General features: G+C 38.4%; 2 protein-coding genes across 5 annotated transcripts; one reads left to right on the forward strand and one right to left on the reverse strand.

The window, feature by feature from the left end:
- The first annotated feature begins 747 nt into the window (after positions 1-747).
- On the forward strand, positions 748-12137 carry LOC102226736 (proteasomal ubiquitin receptor ADRM1-like). 3 transcript variants are annotated; one of them, XM_023337855.1, is made up of 10 exons: positions 748-1165; positions 2364-2588; positions 2666-2782; positions 3534-3657; positions 3733-3819; positions 4663-4762; positions 4836-5074; positions 6579-6736; positions 6833-6935; positions 10295-12137. In XM_023337855.1, exons 2-10 carry the CDS (start codon positions 2379-2381, stop codon positions 10402-10404), a joined length of 1248 nt encoding a protein of 415 aa, XP_023193623.1. In that variant the 5' UTR covers positions 748-1165; positions 2364-2378; the 3' UTR covers positions 10405-12137. The 3 variants fall into 3 exon arrangements, with proteins under 3 accessions (XP_023193623.1, XP_005798950.1, XP_023193626.1); XM_005798893.3 differs by having other exon boundaries at positions 749-1165; positions 2361-2588; XM_023337858.1 differs by having other exon boundaries at positions 749-1165; positions 2405-2588.
- On the reverse strand, positions 11461-25261 carry LOC102217337 (CDK5 and ABL1 enzyme substrate 2-like). Of its 2 annotated transcripts, XM_005798940.2 has the most exons (9): positions 24551-25261; positions 23384-23476; positions 19735-19812; positions 19475-19574; positions 18232-18400; positions 18051-18148; positions 16211-16317; positions 15556-15760; positions 11461-12474 (listed from the first exon to the last, which is right to left on the reverse strand). In XM_005798940.2, exons 1-9 carry the CDS (start codon positions 25099-25101, stop codon positions 12334-12336), a joined length of 1542 nt encoding a protein of 513 aa, XP_005798997.1. In that variant the 5' UTR covers positions 25102-25261; the 3' UTR covers positions 11461-12333. The 2 variants fall into 2 exon arrangements, with proteins under 2 accessions (XP_005798997.1, XP_023193615.1); XM_023337847.1 differs by lacking the exon at positions 19735-19812 and having other exon boundaries at positions 24551-25260.
- Between the last annotated feature and the right edge of the window lie 1913 nt (positions 25262-27174).

Raw genomic sequence — 27174 nt, forward strand, 5'->3', positions numbered from 1 at the left:
TATCTTAAATACTAAATGTATATATTTTTATACAGTTTTGGCTTATTTGCATTTGGAGTGTTGTTGTTTCAGCAAAATGGCTTTTTTTTTTTTTTTTTTTTTTACATCTGACATACTCCAGTTAACAATTAATCAATTACTAAATTAGTTTATTTCTAAAATGTTTTGATTTTTTGTATCAGCCCTAGAATACATTTATTTTTATTTTGAAAGTATTCACTTAAGGTTAAATTCTTTAGCTGGTGTTATGTTTGAGATTATGTACTTATTATTTTCCATATACTTAAGGTATAAAGGAAAAAAATACATATTGACATAAAAACTTTTTTTTTAAAATCTTATTTTAAATAAGGAATAAGAAAAAAATGACAAGTTTTGGTGTATTTTTTCACAGCTTTTGAAAGTCTAAATGTAATGTTTTATCTGTCTTTTTGTTAGCTTTAATTTAATTATTTTATTTATTTATTGTATTTAATTTTAAAAAAATCATATAAAACATTTTTGGTTATGTTTTTAGCCTTTTGGATCACTTTTGATTGTCAAATTTATTACATTTTATAAAGCAATCACTTCCATATAATCCAATTTTAACAAATCTAAATATCGATAATAGCATTTTGTTAATATTTTACATTTTAATAATCAAAGTTTAATATGATTTGTAAAAATTTTTGTTTATTCACTAATTTGTCTAAAGTTTGTTTTCAGTATCTTTCACAATTAAGGAAAATAAGAAATTAATTTAGAAAACAATCTGCATCTTAGTGCATTTTTAGCCTGGTTTAACCTCGGAGTAATATTTGTATTGGTTATATTTATTTTCATGCAGCTGCTGATGTAAAACACGCATAAAACTAATTAGGTAGTAAAAATATAATGATAACATAAATTTATTTTATTAACCTTCTTTCATCTCTTAGTTTGATGTGTTTGGTGTTAGTCTAATTTAATTGTAATACACTGCCAGCGCTATAATAAATGTTATTAATTTGATGTGTCAACCTAACTCTGTTATCTCTACCGAACATGCGCAGCAGATTTAAACGCCCTCATGTTGACGCTCGGTTGAGCCAATCAGAACGAAGCTCCTCCGCTGGTCAGCCAATCACAACAGGCGTCGCAGACTTCGGTGGTTTTGCAGCTGAAGGATAATTCCGACAGAAATGTGAGTATAAATTGTGTTTTTGTCCCGGTTTCTGGTCTGAATTACGGCTCTGGCTGCCTGGTAAGTCGGTGGAGATGAAATGTGAAGCCGTAGCTGAGCGGTGACGGCTCGGAGCTGGAAACAGACCTCTGTATGCAGGATGCAGAGTCATGTCTGCGGCAGGACTCCGCTCCAGTTCATCTGTTTTTATGGGAGAACTGGGACAAGTCTGCTTCCAGCTGGATTCACACTCGTATATCAGTTTCCACAGAATAGTCCGACCAAGATAAAGCTGTGAAACAAAAACACATGAGACTTTAAGCATCAGAAGTATTTTTATATTTTTTAATATCAAACCTGTTTTCATTCTTAATCTTACATCTTAAATCTCACTCAGAGGACTTGATCTTAGTATTTTGCATGCAAAATTCATTTTACCGCGTTGGTAAGCTTATATAATTGAAATAGGATATTTCCTCAGGTTAAATGTCCATCCACGGACTGGAGAAATTTAAACTTGCACCAGTTATTTTATATTTTTGTTTCATATAACGGCATATTAGGGTCAGTTTACATAGAAAAAAGAGGAGTACGTTTTTGCCAAAATTTGGTAATTTTTTTTTTCTTTCTTGTTGATGGCAAAACAATTACATTTTGTGATTGTTTTTTAAAAAAATTACCTAGAAAAAACAAGGAAATTTCAGTTTGAAACGTTGAAAAAGGTTGTTAAAAACTCTGAAATTTTGAGATTAATGTCAGAAAGTTTTTGGGGTTTTTTTTTTTAGAAAAAAAGAACAAGAAAATTTCCTAGTTTGAAAAGTTGAAAATGTTCGACTTTTTGAAATGTTCTGGGCTTTTTTGGGGGGCGGGGGAATCTACCACTTTTGAAACTCGGAAATGTAAAAAATTTTCCCCTCAAATTTCAGAGATTAATCTCAACATTCCTGAGTTTTTTCCTAGCAAATTTTTGACTTTTCAAAGTCAAATGTTTTTGTCTTTCTAGAAAATCTTTGTGATTTATAGGTGGAAATTGACTCATTTTCTTCTAGCCACAATGGCTAAAACACCATTGTAGTTTTATAAACAGTAATCCTGCAAAAAAACTCTCACAAAACCAATCTCAAGACGTCCATGTTGATGCAGAGTTCATGCAAACCTCCGAGCAGAGCTGTGGAGTCGTACCACCTTCCAGATGTTTGTCTCTCACTTCCTGCAGCAGACCGTCCTCCTCATCATGGCGTCTGGCGCTCTGTTCCCCAGCCTGGTGTCCGGCTCCCGCGGCTCCTCCAGCAAATACCTGGTGGAGTTTCGGGCCGGTAAGATGACGATGAAGGGCAGCACGGTGACCCCCGACAAGCGTAAAGGTCAGGTCTACATCCAGCAGACGGATGACTCCCTCATCCACTTCTGCTGGAAGGATCGCACCACCGGAAATGTGGATGATGTAGGTGACAGAGTGGATTTTTAACCAAACTGACCTGCACCTGGGTTTTCTAATGTCACCTTGATTCCTCCGTTTAGGACCTGATTATCTTCCCTGATGATTGTGAGTTTAAACGGGTCAACCAGTGCACCACCGGACGGGTTTACGTGCTGAAGTTTAAAGCCGGCTCTAAAAGACTCTTCTTCTGGATGCAGGTTTGAAGCCAAAACACATTAAACTCTATTGACTTTATCACTAATTTCCTCTTGGAACATTTTTGGCAACAATTGTCCTCCACAGACTGTCTGGAGGTTGTTTCATGCTATTTGGCACTTCCACTAAAAGTTGAGCTAATTTTTTAAAAAGCGAAAACAATTCATTGCAATAATCGTGATTTACTGATTATTGGAATTATCGGCAACTACTTTAGTAATCAATTAATTGTTAACTTGAGTATACAGACTCAAAAAACCAACATATTCAGAGCAGTATTTGAGCCAGAACTGTAAATATATTTTAGTCGAATCTCCTCTAGTGGCATAGTTTTATCTTCACCCGGCTCAGACTTACTAAATGTGTTGTTGCTTTTTCAGCAATAAAAATTTTATTTTCTTATTTAAAAAATAAATTGAATTATTTGTTTATTTGAATCTTTTTATGTATTTCTAGTATTGTATAAAAAAAAAAGCTTAATTAATTAAATGAAAGATCTGCAGATTGTTTTTTTTTCTATCCGATTAATCAATTAATCAATAGAATAATAGATACAAGGGTGGATTAATCAGATCATTCGCCCTTTTCAAATATTTTTTGTTTAAAAAATTGAAGATGGTCATTCTTCCACTTACCAATGATCCACTTTGCATAGAATTGTCACATGAAATTCAAAAGCTGTGTATACTTTTATGACAGCAATGAAAGTTACTTAAAATTTGTAGTGTGCCAGATATTATTTTCTGTTTTCAGGAACCGAAAAACGATAAGGATGATGAGTACTGCCGCAAAGTGAACGAGTACCTGAACAACCCGCCCATCCCAGGCGCTCTGGGCAGCAGCGGCAGCGGAGGACACGACCTGTCTGCACTGGGAGGTAAAATATTTAAACTTTATGATGATAAACCCTCAGCTCTGCATGATTGTTATTCCTTCTTCTCTTTCTCTAAAGGTGAGGGTGGTCTGCAGAGCCTTCTGGGCAACATGAGTCACAACCAGCTCATGCAGCTCATTGGACCAACTGGACTGGGGGGGATCGGTACGTGAAGGCAGCAGTGTGGAGATAATTTGTTGTAATTAGGGATGTAAACAATAAATTTATAATTAATTGTCATTTAATTGTTTGTCAGATTAAATTACTAATAAAGTCCGGTTAGACGGTATTTTTAGTGTTGTAGTTTGGCCACCATCCAGCAGAGGGCACCGCTGGTCATCCGTAAGTGGAGCCGTTGAAGCCCATTAAAGATGGTGGCGCCGCCATGTTGTAACGGAAAAGAGAAACGGTCCGTACAGAATCCAGTGTGAGGAAAAAAATACACATTATGCGGTTCTGTTTCAAAATATAAACACTCGACAAATTCATTAAATCTTTAATAGCGCTCATTTAGCTGAGCTGCCTGTCGGAACCCCGTCGACTTTATCAATGAAAATAACCGATTTGCTACGAAGACCACGTGATGAGAGAAAAGGTGTAACGCGGAAAGATGGAAACATGGTGGGGAGAAAAACATGATTTTCGTGAGTTAATTCACTTCATGGAGCTTAGTTTTAACTTTCTTTAAAGAGCAACAACAGACGGTGCTTCTGAATGGACATCTTTACTTTTTTTATTTTTCTACTCTAATATGAGAAAAGTACAATTTCCTGTTTTTTTCAGTTTGATTTTTAATACATCTAACACAAAATAATGTTACATTTCTTAAATTTTTTAAATTTAGCATATGAAAAATGTAGCACTTTGTGTTATGGAAAGATGGCCGGTCCTCTTGACACAAGAGAAAGCTCAGGTTTTTAAGAAAATGGCCGCTCATTTGATCAAGGTTGGATGAATTAATTGGTAACTTTCAGCCGTAGTGGTAATGTGTGTTTCTCCTGATGCCAGGCGGTCTGGGGGCTCTGGCCGGGCCGGGCTTGGCCAACCTCCTGGGCAGCAGTAGCAGCAGCAGCAGCAGCGTTCCTGCAGTCAGCAACTCCACCACCAGGTGCCTCAGTGTGTTTTCATTATAGAAGCAGCTTCAAATGGAGGCTGACTCTGATCTGATTCCTGTTTTCCAGTCCGTCCACCGCCGTCACGCCGACCTCCACCTCCACCCCCAGCCGGCTGGGCTCCACCCAGGTGCCCACCACTCCCATCACCCCCCTGGCCACTTCTTCACCCTCCCCCACAGCCTCCACCCTCTCCATCCCTGCTGCCACTGCTGCTGCAGCCGCAGCCAATCCCACGCAGCCCATCCAGCTCAGAGACCTGCAGAGCATCCTGGCCACCATGAATGTCCCGGCCAGCAGCCAGGGAGGTGAGGAGGGGAACATCCATCCATCCATCCATCCATCCATCCATCCATCCATCCATCCATCCATCCATCCAATTATCTTATCATCCATCCATCCAATTATCTTATCATCCAACCATCCAATTATCTGATCATCCATCCATCCATCCATCCATCCAGTTATTTGATCATCCATCCAATCATCTGATCATCCATCCAATTATCTAATCATCCATCTATCCAATTATCTGATCATCCATCCAGTTATCTAGTCATCCATCCATCCATCCAATTATCTGATCATCCATCCATCCATCCAGTTATTTGATCATCCATCCAGTTATCTAGTCATCCATAAATCCATCCAATCATCTGATCATCCATCCAATTATCTAATCATCCATCCAATTATCTAATCATCCATCCAATTATCTAATCATCCATCTATCCAATTATCTGATCATCCATCCATCCAGTTATTTGATCATCCATCCATCCAATTATCTAATCATCCATCTATCCAATTATCTGATCATCCATCCATCCAGTTATCTGATCATCCATCCATCCATCCAGTTATCTGATCATCCATCCATCCATCCAGTTATCTGATCATCCATCCATCCAGTTATCTGATCATCATCCATCCATCCAGTTATCTGATCATCCATCCATCCAGTTATCTGATCATCCATCCATCCAGTTATCTGATCATCCATCCATCCAATTATTTGATCATCCATCCATCCAGTTATCTGATCATCATCCATCCATCCAGTTATCTGATCATCCATCCATCCATCCAGTTATCTGATCATCCATCCATCCATCCAGTTATCTGATCATCATCCATCCATCCAGTTATCTGATCATCCATCCATCCAGTTATCTGATCATCCATCCATCCAGTTATCTGATCATCCATCCATCCAGTTATCTGATCATCCATCCATCCAGTTATCTGATCATCCATCCATCCATCCAGTTATCTGATCATCCATCCATCCAGTTATCTGATCATCCATCCATCCAGTTATCTGATCATCCATCCATCCAGTTATCTGATCATCCATCCATCCAGTTATCTGATCATCCATCCATCCATCCAGTTATCTGATCATCCATCCATCCAGTTATCTGATCATCCATCCATCCATCTATCCTACATTTGCTGTTTCCTACATTTACTGTTTTACAGGTTTTTTTCATTTAAAAATTGACCTTATAGTAAAAATCTTGTGTAACTTTGTATTGAACCTTTTGATTTATACTTTAGTAATTGACCAAATTGAAGTGGGAACAATAACATTTTCAACCATCCAATCAGAAAAAAGCCTCATTGAGTTTCTAAAACATCAAACTTTGTAAAAACCCAAACAGCTGCTGTGTTTCACTGCAACGCTCAGCGGCAAAAGTCGTGTCGCGAATTTGTAAATGCCAGAAAGGGAAAAAGCATTTCAAAAGGTTTTGCTGCCAATGTCTTGCACAAAAAGATAAAGACCAGTTTTGGTGTGTTTGTTTCTTGCAGTGGACCTGGCCAGTGTGTTGACCCCTGAGGTCATGGCTCCCATCCTGGCCAACCCGGAGGTGCAGCAGAGACTGACGCCCTACCTGCCGTCCGGCGAGTCGCTGCCGCAGAGCTCAGAGGAGCTGCACAACACGCTCAGCTCGCCTCAGTTCCAGCAGGTACAAACATCGTCCTCCGATCAGGAATTAAAACCGTGAGCTCGGCTCGTTTTTGTTCACCTCTAACATTTGTGTTTGGTTTTTGTGTCTGTTCAGGCTATGAGCATGTTCAGCAGCGCTCTGGCGTCCGGCCAGTTGGGGCCTCTGATGAACCAGTTTGGTCTCCCAGCTGAGGCTGTAGATGCTGCCAATAAAGGAGGTCAGTCTCTAAACCAGAGGTGCCCAAACTTTTCAATGTTCTCCAAAATCATCTGCTTAAAAGCGGGTCGGAAAATGTCCTTTTTAAAAACTAAAATCACCAAAAAATATTGTCATTTTTTTTGTTAACTACTCAACAATAAACTAAACATTTTAATTTTGTTCATCTTATTATTTCAAGCAAGTTTTTAAAAGCAAAACTTTGAATAAAGTTCAAACACTTTATTTGAACCTCTGTGCAAAAGACAAGTAACCAGGAACAAGATAAATAACTTGCCTCAACTTTTCTGTCTGAAAAGTAGTAGCAAGAACTGAACACTAAAAACTAATCATCATAAAACACTTTCTGTATTTAGCCAAGTTTTAATGCAGCAATTAAAAGCAGATTTAGGTGAAATTTAGAGTCGATGAGTAGATGTGGTCCTTGTTGCCATGACGATGGAAGGAAACCAGAAACAATAGTCACTTTGTGATCATTTTTGTTAATAGATTTTAATTGGGGCCTGCCATGCAAAGCAATGGCAGGAACCTATTACTATTGTCGGAGAAAGTGTTTCTTTCTTCTTCTTTATTTTTCTTCCGTAACCGTTAATGCGGCTCGTACCGCTGGGTGCACACCTACAAATGAGGTATCAAAACGTGCAGAAAATTCACGCCATTCCAGCTATTACTTTTGGTGGGATTTGGGCTTAACGTGGCGACATAATTCGCAAAAAACTACGAAAAAAACCCCATTATAAGTCAATGGGAAAAATCCTAGAAATACCCTATTTTTGAGGATTTTCTATGTCGTCACAATTTCACCTAGAAATGCCATTCAAATTTCATTTTGTAGATACGTCTGTGATCTCTTCGAAAGTGAAGATGGCTCGTCGATACCAGTTACGGTTTGTCCACAATTTGCCTCTAAGCGACCCAAAGTTTCTCATTTTTCCTAAAGTTAGAGTGCGTCTCTGGCTGCTTAGAGTGAGAGATGAAGACAACTTTTTCAGCCCAAATCATTTTTGAAATCGCCATCACGCCCACAAATATCGCACGATTAGTATCAAAATCGGTCCTGACATTGATACGCCTGTCTGCTCCGGTAAAATGTTTTCGAAATTTATCTAGACCGTACGGTTTTCTGTCACGGTGCTTCAGAGCAAAGTCATGCGACAGGATTTTCTGAGGCTGTCTGAGGCTCTCTCCCATGTATTTGAATAGAATTTCAGATCTGGGCACAACATTTCTTTCTCTCATCACTGTAAATGCTCTGACTGAGGTACAGATATGAATCTCGGGACTATAGCAGAAGACACATAGGCCTCTCATACGCTCGAAACGCTTTTCGAATATGTATTACGGTTCCCGAACACGAAGGATTTGTTTCCAATGCTTTTTTTCAGTAAAACGTGTAGGCTCAAACACACAATTGTGTGTTTGAGCATGTATGACTCACAGCTCACACCTGCTGAGACCATTATTTACCATAGCAACGGAACTCAAGAGGCTATTGGCTGGTGGTCAGGACTACAAATACGCATCGCTGTAGTTCTATCTATCCTCAGTTGAAACAGATCAGGACTGAACTGGCCTTTAGAACTACTTGCTGCTATGGGCTGTATATAACTGATTTAACTCAGTAACTGTTACACATGGGATTAGTTTGGAACTTTAAAATTAAGCATATTGAAAATTTCAAAATAAAAGCCCTGAATATTTTTACATGACGTAATTGCTCTTTTTGGCTTTATTTTACTTTTCCATCCAAAGCACTGTTACACATGGGATTAGTTTGGAACTTTAAAATTAAGCATGCTGAAAATTTCAAAATAAAAGCCTTGAATATTTTACATGACGTAATTGCTCTTTTTGGCCGTATATGACTTTTTCATCCAAAGCAATGTTACACATGGGATTAGTTCGGAACTTTAAAATGGAGCATAATAATAATTTCAAAATAAAAGCCTTGAATATTTTTACATCAGCTAATTGCTGTTTTTGGCTTTATGTGACTTTTTCATCCAAAGCACTCTTACACGTGGTATTAGTTCGGAACTTTAAAATGAAGCATACTGAAAATTTCAAAATAAAAGCCTTGAATATTTTTACATCAGCTACTTGTGTTTTGAGCATTATATAACTATTTTAACCCAAGGACTATTACGCATGGGATTAGTTTGTCCCTTTGAAATGAAGTTTAACAAAACTTCCAAAATAAAAGCCTTGACAACATTTTAAATCGTACCGAATGGTGCACGTCCACCTCGCTTAACGTTCTTGCGGTTCTCCGCGTGCCACTGATTACGTCGCGGCGTTCTTTAGCGTCGATGCCGATTTGTAGCGACGACGCCGTGCCCAAACCCCACGGGCGCGCCTCGGCAGGCCCCGGCTAAATTTCTTCCGAAATTTTCTAGTTTAAAACTTGTAGTTTTGTCCTGATTTATTCTTGAGTTGTGGTTGGTGGGCGTTTGAAGACCTGCTCAAAATGTTTTTATGTTTCCAATTAGATTTAAAAAGATTAAACTGTGATTTTTACTCTAGAACAAAACAATTAACATCTATACTTTTTTTTTTTGCAAATTAGGATTTTACATTAAAACATTAATTTAACATTTCCCTAACCTGAATAATCTGTGATATCACTACAATATTTATAGTACTTATTGCGTTTTTTTTGTTTGTTTGGTCTTCATTTATTTTTATGCTACACTAGCACCACCTGCTGGCAGGTGCTGAAGCATCAACAATGACGGTGCACTTTGCTCCTCTTTGCTCATTTATTGAGAAACTTAACATTAGACTCATATATAGAGTCATGTTAAAAAATTAGACGATACTTTCAGATCAGGATTGTTTATCAAATTAAAAGTTCTTTTAAAAATAATAATTTTAATACACCTTTCATTGGTTCATTTGAAATAATTGAATAAGGTAATTTATAAGGTTATAAAATACTTTATTATCCCAAAGGAATTGTTGCAGATGGTGATCCTGCTGGCAGGAAGAAGCTCCACTAGCAGTCAGTGTTTTGCAACAAATCAGAAGAGGCCTCTGACTGAAGACGGTTGTTTTATGACATGATGTGCTAACAGCTCATTTTCTGGGCAGCAGAGACGATATTCCACAGAAACAAGTTGCTGTTGGCAAGCGCTGCTAATCCATCTCATTTGCTTTTGCCGCCCCTCTTTAAATTTCTGTCTGGCCTGAACGGTTAGAAGAATCTGGGAAATGACTCTTACTCATTATGGTTGATAGAAGAGATTGTTTGAACTCATTCGTTTTTCCTGAATTGTTCCTTTATTCCTTGTTCAGTGTTTTAATCTCGTATTCAAAGATGTTTTATTTAAATTAATACTATTTGCTCACGTTTTCTTGTAGATGTGGAGGCTTTTGCCAAAGCAATGGAGACGGAGACAGAGACGAAGTCAGACCAGGAGAGCGACTCCAAAGACAAGAAGGACGACGACGAAGACATGAGTTTGGACTAAATTCTCTTTAAGGAAGGCTAACACTATTATTTATACCTATTTATCTACCTGTTGCTGCTTAGTTTCTGTTACTTAAAGACTTGATGTGGTAACTGTTGCTCCAGCCTCAGCTGATCTCATCTGTAGACATGACTCCATGTCTGTCTCACCATGTTAACTTGTCCTTATTCCAGGAGGCAGTAAAATCTAAATTAAAACTTTGTTGATGCTTTAATGACTGCTTGTTTTGCAACAGATTGGGTAAAGCCTGTCTTAAATTGGATTAAAAATCCATGAATCATCTGTTTACCTGAGATTAGGTGGTGGAGGCAGCGGCCCCAGGAGGGAAAACCAGACATTTGATATATAACGTTTTAAAAATTGGGCCTCTGCCTTTTTAAAGGGGAAGTATGTGTTGTTCAGGCACATGGTGACATTTTATAGCACAATCAAGTAACGTTATTACCTTCAGTTGTTATAAAAATGCTACATATGTCAAATATGACAAAAGAAATTTGACTTTGTAATTTAACTCCTTGAAATTGGGCCTCTGCCTCTTTAAAAACTCCTGTTTCTGAAGGAAGTCATTATGACATGGCTCCTTTGTGAACTCTTTAATAAAGGAGCCATGCGTTTTTTACCACCGTTTCAGAAGTAGCTCCTATAATGAGCTCAGCTGATGCGCAGCTCCACCAGGTGTTTGCTAATTGCTTCTGGCTAGTTTGAAGGAGTTTGGGGAAAATTTGGAAGCTGCAGCTCAGAATGAAGAGCTGAATGGTTACCATGGAGATTTTGGGGTGGAAAAAGATTGGAAAAACACAGTTTTCCAATTAAGCTTTTTTTTGGATTAGACCAGAGTAACTTTCTGTTCATAATCCTGAAATAATAAAATAAACACTTAATATGCTAGATTTAAACACGTCCTGCAGATTTGGATGTTTAGTTCAAACTCTCTTTACTACATTTGACTGAATCACGTCTAAATGAGGTCATCATTATCTGGAGACGCAGTGTTTGAAAAAATTGTGTCTGTGGGAAAAAAAAAAAAACTGGGAAAAAATAAAAAGACTAAAATCATCATGTTTGGACAGTTTTACTGATACTGTGGTTTTTCAGGCACTTTTTCACCATATTCACACAAATGCTAAAATCTTAGGAGATACAATGTTAAAATCCACCCATGTGCACTGAAAAAAACTACAATCAGCTGTTTTCCATTAACCTCCAATGGAAAAACTTCTTTGGGTTGGATTTTAGGAGCTACTGAAATTAATTTAAATTCCTGAGAACTGAAAGACAAACGAAACAAATCCCTGCAGAATTACATCAAACAGTAAATACTATACATACGTTTTTTTAAATGTGACACCACTGTGGTATTACAGCACGTGAGGACGACCAACACCAGTCAGAGCTGCCACAATAACATCCTGTTTTCAATACAAATATGAATCGCTGTGAGACAAGATGATTAAATTAAATTAAAGGTCACTTCTCAGCCTTCTGAGTTTTGTTCTCACAGCTAAAAATGCTTCACAGTGTCAGAAACCCAATTAAAAAATCTATCGTTTGAAGTTTAAATACAACAGCCTGTAGAATAAAAATCCACAAAGCTACATTTCTCTCTTTTTGCCTCTTAAAAACACACAAATCACAGCCACTACTACCTGTAAATACAAGTTAAGAACATTATGGTGTTTTAAAAAAGATGCATCACGAGAAACCAAAAGTAAAAGCACATTTAACGTGCCGAATGAACATCTCTAACATAGAGCGCATGACTGGATCTTCACGTACAAAAAGACATTCGAGACGCTCACGACCTACAGTGTTTGACAAAGAATGTAAACGATTCCCCCTCCTCGCATTTAAAATAAATAGAAACAGAATCATTTATTTCAAACAGCACAGCTTATAAAAGGTGACGGGTCCGGTCCTGCGGCGGCCCGTCTAACCCTGCTGCACCAGTCGGCGGTAGTGCGGCATGACCTTGCTCTCTGGGAGGTACAGTCCCATCTCCAAAGCCACCAGAACCGGGAACTCCAGAGGAATCAGCTCCCGCCGGTTGATCCGGAAACGCTCCTCCAGCTTCTGCTCGTCCAGCAGGAGACAAAACGCAGAGGAAAAGTTTCAGGTACCGACTACACGACCCTGGTGAACTAATCCAGTCAAACCAGGACAGAGACATATTCTCAAAATGTTGTTACAAGCACACACTTCAGTGTGATTTATTGAGAGGGTTATTAATTTAGTAAAGAGAGGAGAAATAGAGAAAAACAAAACAGACTGAAAATGAAAGCACAGAAGACAAAGAGAAAAATATCTTTCTGAGAGAAAGGAAGAAACAGAAAAAGAATAGGTGGAAAGAGAAAAAGAACAAAAAGAAAGTAAAAGGTAAAAGGAGAGAAAAATGGAAAAGAAAGAAAGCGAGATTGAAAGGTAATCTTCAGAATGTTTAAGTTAAAATAAATACAAAAGCCTTTTTTAAAATACAGACTTTAAAGTTTCAAAACCTTAAACAATCTCAACATTTTCAATATTTATATTTCTACAAAGTTTAAAAACTGTGCATCTCGTTTCCTTCCCTCATAAAATCCTAATTAAACGTATTAAAGTTTGTTTCTGCGATGGGACGGGGGGTGTACATACTTTTTAAAAATCACTGCATTTGATGTTGAATTTCATGACTTTGTGGGACGGCCGATCAAACGTAAGAAATCGTTTCATTCAACAAACAGCATGTCAAGACTTTGAACCCCGTCGCCATGGTTACTACTCCGTCTCTTAGTTTGAGTCGCAGCTTTCATTCTCCTGCAGCAGCCGTTGCCATGGAAACTACAGGTAGAGCAGCCTAAACCAATCAGCAGTGAAGATCCTGGAAGAGTTTTAAAGCTCAGTTTGAGAAAAACGCGTCAGAAGTGGAGATCATTAGATGACCTGCTGTGTCTGGAGCAAATAAACTGATATAAAAACGTTAAAGTTAAGTTAGAGTTAAAGCAATGATTTTAATTACTCAGTTTGTTATTTTTATGGGGTAAAAGTTCAGTGTTTGCTTTTAAATAACTAAATAGACTCAGTTACTGATGTGTAAAGAAACATCTAAAGCCTCTATTTTACATTTTATTTACATTCAGAAATCAGATTTTTGTTAATTCTCAGTTAGAGACAAACATATCTGTTAAAGTAAGTAAATGCATTAAAGACAATAAATAGTTTCCACTGTTTTATAAGCAGATCATCAGTGCTGCAGTTTTTAATTGGGGCTGAAGCGATTAATCAGATTAATCGTGATGAACTGATTAATCGATAACTAAATAAGCGAATGATTCAACAATCAATAATTGGAGTATAAAGACTGTAAAACATGCCATTTGCTGAAAGAACATAGTGAGAGCTGTAATTAAGCCAAAACTGTGCAAAAGATATAAAAAACATTCCTTTATCTTTAAATATGTTCCACCTAAAATGGTGCATTTTCAGCTTCACCTGGTACTAATTCTGTAAAAACAAAACATAAATCTTCTATTAACCACTAGAGCAGGGGTCTCAAACTCAATTTACCCGCTGGAGAGTACGTTTGAGAGTCTGGGTGAGGCTGGGCCGCATTCACACACACGGTCTCCTCAGCCGAACCTTTCTGATTGCCTATTACCATATTTGGCCGTAGTCAGGCGCTTGTAACAGACGTAATTGTGTAGTGTCTCTTTAAGATACTCTAGTATTGCTAATGATGTCAGAAGTATGCGCCAAGGCTTCTCTGTAGAGAGCGTGGGAGAAACGTGCTAGTCGGACATGTTAGCTCCCTAACTTTTCAGTAATGTTACGGGTTGTTTGGACGCTGCTACGTTTTCATGTCTGATAATATAGCAGCCGTTCAACCGGCTTTGTAAGGTTGGTGAAGAGCGTATTTATTAAAGGACAACACTGGGGAATTCCCAGTACCAGTGTGGTTGTGAGTTTTTGACCGTTCTGACGAATCTGCCGCCTCCTCTCCTCCCTTAAACACAACCCAAGCGTTACAGCGCCTAACCTTAATTACGTTACACTGATCAGCAACTTCCGGGTCTAGACTGGATGCTGAAGCACGTGAAGCGGGAGCGGCCACGGAAATTGCGCATGTACCGCATGCAAATAATGACAAACAGAAAATGCAAATAGGCCCGGCCGATGTCCCGCCCCCGAGAGCAATATACTCCACCGTGATTGGTAAGTTCGTTCAGCTCCGCACACAACACTGAAAAGTGCCAATTATGTCAAACTCGCGGGCCGCACTAACATTAAATGTTCATATTAAGGCGGGGGCCGCAAACTATCGTCCCGAGGGCCGCAGTTGGCCCGCGGGCCACGAGTTTGAGACCCCTGCACTAGAGCAACAGATTAGCAATTCACTATATTGATGTTAAGTCAAGCATAAAGACCTGAGCTTTTCAAATGTTGATGTTAGAAGTTTTTCTTTGAGCTGCAGACGAATCCTTTGCTACAAATGATCAAGCGTTCACTAAAGGAACTGTATGATACTGTATTTTAGACAACAAGATGTTTATTTTCTTATTTAAAAATGAGCCAACTAGTTTATTTGCATCCTTTATTATATCTATAATACTGTATAAAACACTTAAGTGGTAAAAGAAAAATCTGTAGAATGTGTCCGTTTTTATGCAATTAATCGTCCATAATTGATACAAAAATCAATTACCAAACTAATCATTAGTCGCAGACCTATTTTTAATTATTACGCAAGTCGTTTTGTGAGCAATCCACCTTAAAAAAAAATCAAAAAACCCCAAAACAGCAGCTTCTCTTTAGAGACATGATAATGACTGAACAAATATTTCTGCCTGTAGCTGCAACACAACATTTTGAGAAAGTTTTGAGTATTTTTGTTAAAAAGAACCAGATTGTTTTAATTACAAGGCTGTTGATGAAGCCTAGTAAATTGATGTAAATTTGATGCATATAAACCTTTAAACATCTTTACATTCTCTGGTTCACCATATAAATAAGATCATCCAGCTCTTAAATTACATTTTGTTCAGATAAACTACACAAGATAATAAGGAGAAGCTGTTTAGAAAATACCCCTGAGGTGAATGAAGCGCTCAGGGTCTAGTTATTAAAGGTTCTGCAGTCTTTAAATCAGATCCTGTTAGCGCCGTTAGCCTGTTTACTCACATCAATGAGCTGCTTGACTTCTGGTTTCCGCAGATCGCTGCTGATCTTCGCAGCCAGCAGAACGCACGCGGCCGCCACAAGCTTCCTGTTCTGCTTGTTGAGGCGACCTTGCAGTACCAGTTTCTCAAAGTAAACAAAGGCCATCGCTATGGTGACCGGCTGCAGGCCACACTCTTCGCTCACGGCCCTCATCTCCCTCTTCAGGCTGGCAGAGAAGAAGAAGAAGTCACAGTTACTCCATTGTTTGCAAACAAAGAGTAAATTGTATCGGTCGGAACGGCAAAAACACAAAAGTATTTCTGGTCTAGTGTCTTGTGCAAATATCGAATTTTAAATAAGACAAAAACTGACTTTTCAGCAACATACAGGAGCTTTTTTTAGGTGAGTAATTCCTTAATATTGATGAAAAAGTACTAGTTCCACTGGCAGATTATTTCTATTATGAAATGGGGTAAATGTTTTATTATAAGTTAAATAATCTGCTACTGGAGTTTTTCATCAATATTAAGGAATTATGTTAATTTTGTTTAATTTCAAATGCATTAACATATTTACTCTAGAAACTAGACCATATTTACATGGTCAAAATTTGTGCTTTTGCAGTGTGATCATGTTGAGAGAGGACGATTCTAAAACCACAGAAGAAGAGAAGCACCTTCTTATCTTGCTCAGTGTCAGCTTGATGTGAGGAAACTTCTCCTTGAAGGTTTCATTCATGTCCTTCTTCAGATCGGACGGTTTCACGTATTCAATAATGGTCGTCTGCAGAGACGGGAAATAAACCAGCAGCTCAATACAAACCTGCGGTTTTCACACACACACACACACACACACACACGTTTGCATGGCTATCTTTGTGGGAACTTTCCATTGACTTCCACTCATTTCTACAGCCTAAACCTAACCAAAACTCAAATCACACCTTAGTCCTAAATCTAATCCCTGACCCAAAAACAGCGTTTTCCCTTGTGGGGACCAGGCTTCGCTCCCCACAACGTACTGTGTCAGGAAAATGGTCCCCACAAGGTATTACAAACAAACGCACACACACTAAGGGCTAAAGGTTACTGCCACGTGACACAACAAGGATACAGTATCACATGAGCGCGGCATAAAGGAGGTATTCTCTCTCCAGAGGTTGTAAAGACTCGGCGGACTGACTGAACGATTTACAAGTCAAATAAAACCTGTATCCTGATTTCTGCAACCAACCTCAGAGAGTCCAGATGGTCAAGAGAAACCAGGATACGACCTTCTGTGTGAGTTATATTCTGTTCATATTATGTTTAACATGTTTTGCTCTTACAGATTAACTGTTATTGCTTTGTTTGTCACAAATTTTAAAGGGAAGGTATAATGCAAAATTAACATTTTGCACATTTTTATACCTCAATTGGGTCTCAGCTGCTTTTAAAAACAAACCAAGTGCTTAAAAAAAACAAATCATCCAGCTGTTTTTTGGTAATAAGTTAATATTTTTCAGTGTCTGGAAAATGAATCATATCAAAAACCTCCTGATTAAGTCACATTCAATGGGCACTCTCTAGTTGCTTAGCAACCTAATCCAAGCCAGCTCGTTACCTAGCAACTTAAGAAGAATTCTAGAATGTTGGGTCACCTGGCTTTACCGCTCTAAGCGTTGTACAATGGCTACTGGAAAAGTCAAGAGTTTTTCTTGTTGGCTGCCATTTAGAAACCACTTGCTGCATTCTAGTTGGTTATGCAGGAGGCTCTACTAATGCTTTTCAAAGATGTACGGTTTGTATAATTACGCATCTGTTTGCAGCCATTTTCACATGTGAGTGTAAACATTGCGTTGGGGTGTGGCCAGCGGCTGCTTATTTGGATTTAAAGTGACAGGAGGCCTAAAACACCTCATCCTGAAAGGAGCTCAAAACAGGCAGAACTGAGTAAACTAAAATCTGATTATCTAGGAATAATTTTGTGTGAAAAATGTAATAAACATGCTTTGTAAAGCCCATAGACCTATCCTAATCTGACCAAACGTGCCAGAGCTCTGCTTCGGTTGCTAGGTGATGGGCTGGGCTCAGCTAGGGTTGCTAGGTAACGGGGCAGCGTCAGGAGGTTTTTGAAATGGCTAATATTCCAAAAACAGTAACTTATTACCAAAAATGGATGCAGCAGAAACCCAAATAACATTACAAAAACATTTAAAATGTGAATTTTGTATTATAGATCCCTTTAAAAACAAACAAAAGTCCATAATTTAACAATTCAACTCGGCCTCTTGTGAGGATTTGTCTTAACTTTTCTTCAAACTGCAGGGGAATTAGATTTATTTTAACTCTATAATCTAATTTGATGAAATGTGTTAGAATTTAATCAAAACTTCATTAAATAATTAAAATGTAATTTGATTTCTGCAGCGTTTTCTTTTACATCTAATAAAAAATAAACACAATTTAACACTTTTTTTGTTTTTATTTCCACAGAGATAATCAGGAACAAAAAAAGGAAGCTGCAGCTCTGCTCACCACATATGATGCAAATATCAGAACCCTTTTATGTCTCCCACACGGCCACCGGGGGTCACTGAGCAGGTTGGGGTCATAATCCCCGACCTCCTCTATGTCTGCAACACAGAATCCAGAGAACCATCAGAGCTGGGGGGAAGTGTGTGTGTGTGTGTGTGTGTGCATAAGCTTGGAGTCATACATGGGTCTTGCGGTGTGCCGCTGTTTGGACGAGCAGGAGTGAAGCCTTTTTGTCCGTTGCCACGGAAACGACTCTGAGGAGTCTGAGATGTGCAGCTCTCCAACACGCTGCAGCTCTTCTGCCTCACCAAGGCGTTGGTCGGGAACAGAAGCTGAGCGTACGACACCGTCTGAAAACGAGAAATTGTACCATTTATCTTTTATTTTTTTTGGTTATTGTAATTACTAAGCTAAAACTTTTATAAGGATTTTAAAAAACAAAAAATGGATGCTGAATGCTGAATTTTTTATGGATTTTCTCCAATTCACACTATACAGCTCAGATGTTTACATACAGCTGGGGGCTGCAACTAATGATTATTTTAGTAATCAATTATTCTGACTATTAATCAGGAGATCTGACAAAAAAAAGACAATCTGCAGATTTTGCACTTAATTACTAAAGCTTATTTTACAGAATACACATGAGTTGGTTGGTTGGTTGGATAGATGGATGAATAAATGGTTGTATGAACGGATGGATGGATGGACAGATTGATGATGTGCAGATTGGCTGGTTGTGTGATGGATGGTTGGTTGTATGGTTGGATGTTTGTAAGAATGGTTGTTTGGTTGTACGGTTGGATGGTTGGTTGTACGGTTAGATGTTTGTATGAATGGTTGGTTGTACGGTTGGATGGTTGGTTGTACGGTTGGATGTATGGTTGGGTGTTTGTATGAATGGTTGGTTGGTTGTACGGTTGGATGGTTGGTTGTACGGTTGGATGGTTGGTTGTATGGTTGGATGTTTGTAAGAATGGTTGGTTGGTTGTACGGTTGGATGGTTGGTTGTATGGTTGGATGTTTGTAAGAATGGTTGGTTGGTTGTACGGTTGGATGGTTGGTTGTACGGTTGGATGTATGGTTGGGTGTTTGTATGAATGGTTGGTTGTACGGTTGGATGTTTGTATTAATGGTTGGTTGGTTGTACGGTTGGATGGTTGGTTGTACGGTTGGATGGTTGGTTGTATGGTTGGATGTTTGTAAGAATGGTTGGTTGGTTGTACGGTTGGATGGTTGGTTGTACGGTTAGATGTTTGTATGAATGGTTGGTTGTACGGTTGGATGGTTGGTTGTACGGTTGGATGTATGGTTGGGTGTTTGTATGAATGGTTGGTTGTACGGTTGGATGTTTGTATTAATGGTTAGTTGGTTGTACGGTTGGATGGTTGGTTGTACGGTTGGATGTACGGTTGGATGCTTACCTTTCCGGTGGCGCCCAGCTCCACTCCTTCCAGCGACGGCAGCAGATCCGCAGCCACCACAGAGGACAGCCTCTGCCTCTGAGCGTCCAGCTTCGGGTCACTGTTCAAACACACAAACATTTCTACGTAATTCCCGGCGCCAACCAGGCTCTCCTCCGAGAATGACGTGGGTCAGACGGGTGGATGATGAGAACGTAAAAGTGAGGGTGGGTGGTGTTGCTCCCTGCTGGGAGAAGAGGAGGTAGCTGCGTTCTTAGTACCTGAGGTGAGCTCTCTCTCCATAGGGCAGCACTGAGAAAGCAGCATAAAGCGATCGCTTGGTACAAATCAGCATGATCCTGCAGGACACAGCGTGAACAGGCAGACAGAACAGATGGAGTGTCAGTCTACAGACAGCAGCGACAAGAACCGCCAGGATACACACCACAGACATCAGCTGCAGTGGCCAGGGATGGGCAATCACCTTGAGAGGCCATGGGAATTTAAATTTATACGCAAAACATGAAAACTACACATTACTGAGATCAATACTAATCAAATTTTATGTTTTTCTCCATTAGAGCAGAAACCAATAGCAATATCGAAGCCTTTATATTACTCTATGGGCTGCAGTCACAACGATTAATCAGATTAATCTATTATTGAAATAATCAATACTTGATCTAGTAATCAATTAATCGTTAATTTGATTGTACAGACTCAAAAAAATGACTATTTGCTTAAGAGCAGTAATTAAACCTAAATTGTACAAAAAAAATACAATTTAAGCATTTAAGATAAAAAAACCCCATCTGTAAATATGTTTTTTCTGCTTACTTACTTAAAATTTAGCTATTGTGCCAATTCCTGCATAACTAAACTGTCATGAATTTCAGTAATGTTGATTAATCTCTATTAAAGCACCTTCTGCTATGAAATAATTCAAAATATAATCACCAGATTAGTCCTAAACGGAATTTATGTTTACTCTGAGTTTTTCACATTTTTTTTGCTGCTGATGCGTCTTTTGCTACAAATAAATCAAGCGTTCACTAAAGGAATGACATAAAACTGCATGTTAGGCAATAAAATGTTTATTTTCTTATTTAAAATGTGAGTTGAATTATGTGTTTATTGCAGCTTTTAATATATTTCTAAAATTGCATCAAAAAGTCTGCAGATTATGGCAATTTTTAAAAATCCGATTAATTGATTAATCGTCAGAATAATTGATAACTTAAACACTTGCAGCCGTAGTCACAACCCAATCAAATAACCACCAAAATAGACATTAAATTAGCATTTATCATCAGTATTATCAAAATAAATAAATGTTTTGTTGGACTTTTAGTCCATGTCGCCCATCCCTAGCAATGACACAGAAATAAGTCACAGAGCCACATCTAGAGACGGTTTCTAGTGAAGCTACACGGCTGTGAAAAACCACTGAAAGCAACGACACCAGGCTCACTTTCACCATCACAGTCAAGTCACAGAGCTAATAATGAGGTCTGGATCTTCAGAAAGTGCCAAACACCAACCAGCCTCGGGTTAGATATTCACAAAGTCTTCGGCAGGTCAAATGAAGTCAAGTCGCTCTCGTAAAGTGCTGTTTTATTCATTTTTTTTACATTTATGCACCTTAATAATTTACTTTTTCACAGAAATGTGGAGCATGAATTATATATTTTTTCCACCATGTATGGAGGACTTTCTGAGGGAAAGTGTCTCTGTGCTGAATTCTTGTGTGTTCAAATTTCTACTGGAAACCAAATTTATGAATTTCACCATAAAATTTATTGGTAATTATTACAATTAAAACACTAAAAAACAACAACATTTTAAGCTGCACAAAGGTAAAGTCAACCTCTCAATGCAAAGAGTTTAATTTAACTATAAAAGCAGCTGTATTTTAACAGAGAAGCACTCTGCTAATGTTATTGTTGTTTTTAATTGTAACATAAAGGCGAAGCGTTTTATTTTGGTTAGGTTTATTTGAATCAGGGGCCTCTTACCAGACAAAACTGAAAGAGAAAGAAGGTTCAGAAACTTTCTGTTTCACATGCATGAATTTCAAACTTTTGTTTGCCATCAGTCAAATTTAGAACAGACAGCAGCTAATCATTATAAAATATGTACTTTTTTATACATTGCAGTGTAAATATTGTTTTGTAGTATTTATTCACTGTTGATTAGAAAAAGGATATTTTACTTTTTTTATTTTACTGTATAACGGAGCTGAATGGAGATTTAAAAATTAATATATGTACAGAAGGATTATGATTTTTGTGCAGGTTGGAACAAGCCGAGATAGAATATAAATGATATTTATATTTATAATCCAATTCTAGAAATCTGCAGCTCATGATGGGATAGACTTTGTACATTTTTATTTGTCGTATTTTTGGTTTAGGCGTTGCATGTATGGACAATTAGTCCCTGTTGTTCTGGATGCCATGAAGCAGGAAGGATTTTTCTCTTACTTTTTTTACTTAGGGACGTTTGTTGTGATGTGTCACCATGGCAACAAGGTATTGTTTTTACAAGTGGGAGAAACCGATTAGCATCTCAAAAGCTCAAATAAAACATAAACTAGGACCGCAAATTTATCTCTAGATGTATCCCGTTTATCCCAAACCATCTCTTTAATTGATTCCATCTCCTACTCCAACATCTGAGGCAACAAAATCAAATTAGGTGGATTAGCAGTGAAATATCATCTCTGCTGTCCAGAAATTGAGCTGTTAGCATGTCATGAGACTGCTATGCAGCAACAAGCAGTCTTCAGTCAGAGGCCTCTTTAGGGTCGCTGCAAGACTGGCTGCTACTGGAGAACCTTCCTGCCCACAGCATCACCATCAACGACTCTTTAAAGATGCTTGCATGACATTTAACTTCCCTTTCGGAATAAATAAAGTATCTTTTAACTGAATATTTAGCTGCTGTCTTTGAGGTGATGTGCACACCTGATAAAGTGAAGCATTTAAACAAATTAAAACCAATCAGAATTGTTTCTGTCTGTAAAAAAATTGTCTAGAAGTGTTTTGTTTTTTTTAGTTATATCTTGTATAACTCTCTGAGACTGAGTTGTTTTGGTAAAGAGACACAGGCTGGAGGCAAATCAGCTGAAACACAACACATAAACAAACACACTCTGACTCTATAGAGCTTCTGTACGGAGTAAAATGTGGAGAAACTAGTTCCTCCCAGTGTTTATGACACCACCACAACTAGTAAATGCACAACACACCGGCTTTAGCTCCTCATAAGACAACAAAGACATGCTGCTGTAAAAACCTGCCAATAAACACCCACAGCTTCAGAGCTGACAAGCATCTGCTGGAGTTTGAGGTCTTTAACTTACACAATCTAAACGGGTTCGCTTCCCGTCGGGACAAAAACAGAAACTCAAACCTGTGGGACAGTTTAGGATCACTTAGTTTGCACTCAACAGCAGGATAAACACAAACAAACGAAAGCATGTGGAGATGAATATGAAGGAGATGATGACAAGTATGAAAAGTAGAGGTAAATATCTAATCATGTGTAAAGCCAAAATATTCATGGCATCCACTTTTCTGAAGTTGTGTGAGAAACCAGCCTAATCGGACACCAACAGTGTGTTATCTAAGCCCCTTCTTGCTTCGGGATAACCTTACCGCTGGTGCAATACAGTGTTAGATTTCCTCACTGCACCTCTTTTGGCTTTTGCTGAGCTTCCAAGGGTGATTAAATTCGCCGTGGCAATCCCCTAACAGCAGCTGTGTATCCCGGTTATTTCTCTGTAGCCTCTGTACCAGAATTAATCAGCTTACAACAACTCTATGCAGGAGCATTATGCTGCTGCTACCAAAGTACCCTCATGAATATTATAACAGATTTAGTTTTTCTGTGTTCTGCTCATTAAATGTGATTTTAAAGCAGACATACCTGCTTCCTCTTGTGTCATACTGCCTCATGCTCTTGATGAAGTGGACTTTCTTTGGCACCTTGGGTCCAGGAGAACCAGAAATGTTCCTCTGCCTGCACAAAAAATAGAAAGAGACGGCTTTACTGGGCGATTTCACAGGCAAACCCAGAACATTCATGTGATGCAGCTCCAGGGCCGGCCAAAGATTAATTGAAACCCAGAGCAGAATTTTCTTTGGGGCCCACAGTGCTGGGCGATATTGCTTGAAAATAAAATGTGATTATTTTTTATACCAAATTCGATTTACAATTTTAACAATTTTTTTTCTCACTTTTTTTCTTTAAAAAATTACAAATAATTAGGACTGTCACAACAACAAATTTTGCTGGGCGATAAATTGTCCCAGAAGTTATTGTGATAAATGATAATATTGCTGTTTTGAGACCGATTACAGGTAATATAACGGTAATGACAGAATAATGCAAGAACACATTCTCAAAGATGAATAAAATTTAAATTCTGATGAACATTTAACACTTAAACTGGAAAACATTTTAAATATCCAGAATAAACAATAAATATTATGAATTATGAAGACTAAACAAAATTAATATTGTTGTTTTGAGTACTTTTTCAAGTATTGATAATGGGATAACAGTGCAACTTTTCCCTCTCAAAGACTAATAAATGTTAATGTTGTTCAGGACACTACACACTGGATCTGGTAGATATTTTAAATATCCAAAAACAATAAATAAACAGACAGTTTTCAAAAACTCACACAACTGAAACCATAAATAAAATGAATTATGAAGTCTCTGTAAACAAAATTGCCCTTCAAAAACATTAATCATTAGGATGGAAGCTCATTTTAATTTGTAATCTGATTAATTTATTAATCGTTTATAGGCTTACTTATACATCGGGCCGGCCTTCAATAGGTTCTGTTATTATTAAAAGTAGCTTTATACAACAGCCTTTGGGAGGTAAGTAAAAGGGGGAATGAACACAGTTTTCTAACTTAACATCAAAACAGTTAATGTTATAGATAATTTATATAGGAGACAATCTGGAGCATATGAGTGAATTCCCCTGGTAGAGCGAATCAAAACCATTTAATACGGAAGTCAGTGGCCCGTTTGGAGGCCCACAGTGCTCCGTGGTGACACACTGACAACAAGCCTCACCTCTGCCGGGAATCCAGAGAGTTTCCGGCCGGGGTCGGGCTGAGGACGGCGGGCGTTGATTTGGCCCGGGAGCAGGGCTGGTGTCCGCTTGTCAAAGGAGACAGCGGGATACCCGGAAGCTGCATCTCTCCCGCGCCGCAGGTTTCTAAAAATACCTCGTTGGGTCCCACAGAATTGGTGGTAGTCGGTCCAGGAGACGTTACCAACGAAGGCCGGACAAAACCGAGTCCCCCGGGTAAACTGGAGGACGAGCCGCTCCCTGGTTCCGCTGCGGGGTCTGTCACCTGGTTGACAGGACCTCCGCTATCCGTCCGGAGGGGCTTAACCGCCGCGCCGCCCTCTCCGTCCCCGAGTCCGGTCTCCTCGCCGGCTTTTTGGTCGGCATTTCCAGCGGTAGGTTGACCCTGGGGTCTTCCATCGAGAGAAATATTGCTGAGGAAGAAAATAGCAGCCCGTCTCCTGAGGGAGTCCTTTGTCTTCCTCCGGTGTTCTCGACGAGCTCTCGTCTGTTTACCGTTACTAGACTGCAGACCGCACAGAGCGGTCGCCATTCTACTCTGAAAATGCAGCTGTTGAGCACAAAGGCAACGAGTACCGGTAAATGCAGTTTAGCCACTCCCACTTAGACGTGATTGGTTGTTAAACTAATTATGCAGCTTAAACCTTGAAAATAAGCGTAGGTGATTGGGTACTTCAGAAAATCCCCTCGCTGCCGGCAGTTGATTGGGTGTAGCACCGGAAGGGAGGAGTCAGGCAAAAATTGATATTTTAAAGGTAATATCTGAAATACGTGGACCATTTTAAATATTAGTCTCCATAAAGTGTTTATTATGGTCCACCAACTGAAATACATCTGTTAGTTTTGAGAACTTCAAGTAATGAATGATGATTCCTTATTGTTTTTTGATAATGTAGTGACATAGATCAAATATGTCTTTTCATAATTTGCACCTTAAAACTGTATTATTGGACCCTTACTTGTCTCTCACAAAGTCCAGATGCCGATAAAAATAGGCCTAAATAATAATAAAAAAACGTTAGAAACACAAAGAAAGTTGAAAACTAGGTAAAATAAAATTACTTTAATTTGTCAATTAGCTGGCTTTTATTCTAACCACTAACCACTAACAGCACCCTCTCCACCACATAGTGGACAGACAGCAGAGCACCTTCTCACATAGGCTGCTCCAGCTCCGCTGTCGTAGGGACAGATACAGGAAATCCTTCCTGCCACATGCCATCCCACTGTACAATAAAAGCTAAATCGTTCTGCACTAATCAGTCCAATTTTGCACAACTGCACTGTGGCACATTTGCTGTACATATATTTACATATACATACTGTATCTGCATTTTTTGAATCTTTGCAAGGACTGCTCTAAGTTGCTTTTTATATTGACAGCATGTTATATTTTATTTATTTTTATTTTGTCTACAATTGCTACTCAGTGGTGGTTGTTGTGTGTCTTGTCTCTATGCTGCTGTAACTGCAAAGTAATTTCCCTGCTGGGATGAATAAAATACTTCTATTCTATTAACAGGCAGAATGTTGTTTGAATTATTGGAAGTTTCAGGCCAAGTTATAGTTATAGACATATTTTTAGAAATGAATCCATCTGTATGACACAAATTGAGTGAAGTAGAGTGGTAACTATTAATTTGTAACTTATACACATCATCCTGGGATCTTTTAAGTTATTTAAATGCTCTGTCACATTAAACTGTTTGCTTTAAAAACAACTCTTCTGAAAATGTGCATGTCTGTGTAAAAAATATATCTTGTAATGATGAGGTAGCAAAGTTATGACTATGAAATACAGTTTTGTAATTATGACGAGCTAAAAAGTCTTGCTTAAATGTGCGACCCTCAAGATAAGCCCGAACAGCTGATAAACGCCTTCTTGTATCATAAACCATCGATATCTGACTACCAACTCTTTAATCATCTTGTTAGGAAAAGGTCTTATGTTTTAAAGTGTACAGCTGTAGTTGTTTTGTTTCCTTGCACTAATTTAACGATCAGTAGACCTGAAGCCCGTTCAGTCATGTTCAAACACGGTTTCATATCAACGCTTACCATAAAACCAAATGCACCTCCTAGCTATTTGGAACCTGTGAATAAGTCGGTTGCATTTCAACCTGTGACTGTCAGATAAAAACTGCAAAATCAACTGTTTGGTATTTAAAACTAATAACAGTATTTAGTGTGACAGTTTGGCCTGGAGTTTCATCTAGGACTCACAGTTGTTGGGTTGTAAGAATGAAACTGAAAGTAATTTCTTGAAAACTTTAATTACCATTTTGTCAACATGCCAAAAAGTGTAATAAGTCAGTTATGTTGTGTATTTCTGTGACTGTCTGTCGTCCCTACTTCATTGTATACTGGATCTTCACTGGATCATTTCAAAAACGCAAAAGCTCATTTTTGGTTTGTTTCTAGTGAGATACTTGAAATAGACTAACTTTTCAGCAAGATATAAGAACTTGTTCTCCCTTATAACATGGGGAGATTTATTGTTATAAGTAAAATAATCTGCCAATTTTCAACTTTTTCATCAATGTAAAGGAATAATTTACATAATACAAGCTCCTATATGTTGCTGAAAAATTACTTGTAACTAAGT

The sequence above is a fragment of the Xiphophorus maculatus genome, chromosome 1 (genome assembly GCF_002775205.1).
Source record: "Xiphophorus maculatus strain JP 163 A chromosome 1, X_maculatus-5.0-male, whole genome shotgun sequence".
Taxonomy (NCBI): domain Eukaryota; kingdom Metazoa; phylum Chordata; class Actinopteri; order Cyprinodontiformes; family Poeciliidae; genus Xiphophorus; species Xiphophorus maculatus.

What these genes read in the sequence shown, in the direction of transcription:
- LOC102217337 (XM_005798940.2), bottom strand. Translation starts at nt 25,101, where the DNA reads ATGGCGACCGCTCTGTGCGGTCTGCAGTCTAGTAACGGTAAACAGACG. An exon ending in TGATATTTGCATCATATGTG is followed by an intron (nt 16,318 to 18,050) that starts GTGAGCAGAGCT and finishes CCGTCTCTGCAG; the next exon opens with ACGACCATTATTGAATACGT. An exon ending in ACACTGAGCAAGATAAGAAG is followed by an intron (nt 15,761 to 16,210) that starts GTGCTTCTCTTC and finishes CTTCTCTGCCAG; the next exon opens with CCTGAAGAGGGAGATGAGGG.
- LOC102226736 (XM_023337855.1), top strand. Translation starts at nt 2,379, where the DNA reads ATGGCGTCTGGCGCTCTGTTCCCCAGCCTGGTGTCCGGCTCCCGCGGC. An exon ending in CGACCTGTCTGCACTGGGAG is followed by an intron (nt 3,658 to 3,732) that starts GTAAAATATTTA and finishes CTTTCTCTAAAG; the next exon opens with GTGAGGGTGGTCTGCAGAGC. An exon ending in AACTGGACTGGGGGGGATCG is followed by an intron (nt 3,820 to 4,662) that starts GTACGTGAAGGC and finishes TCCTGATGCCAG; the next exon opens with GCGGTCTGGGGGCTCTGGCC.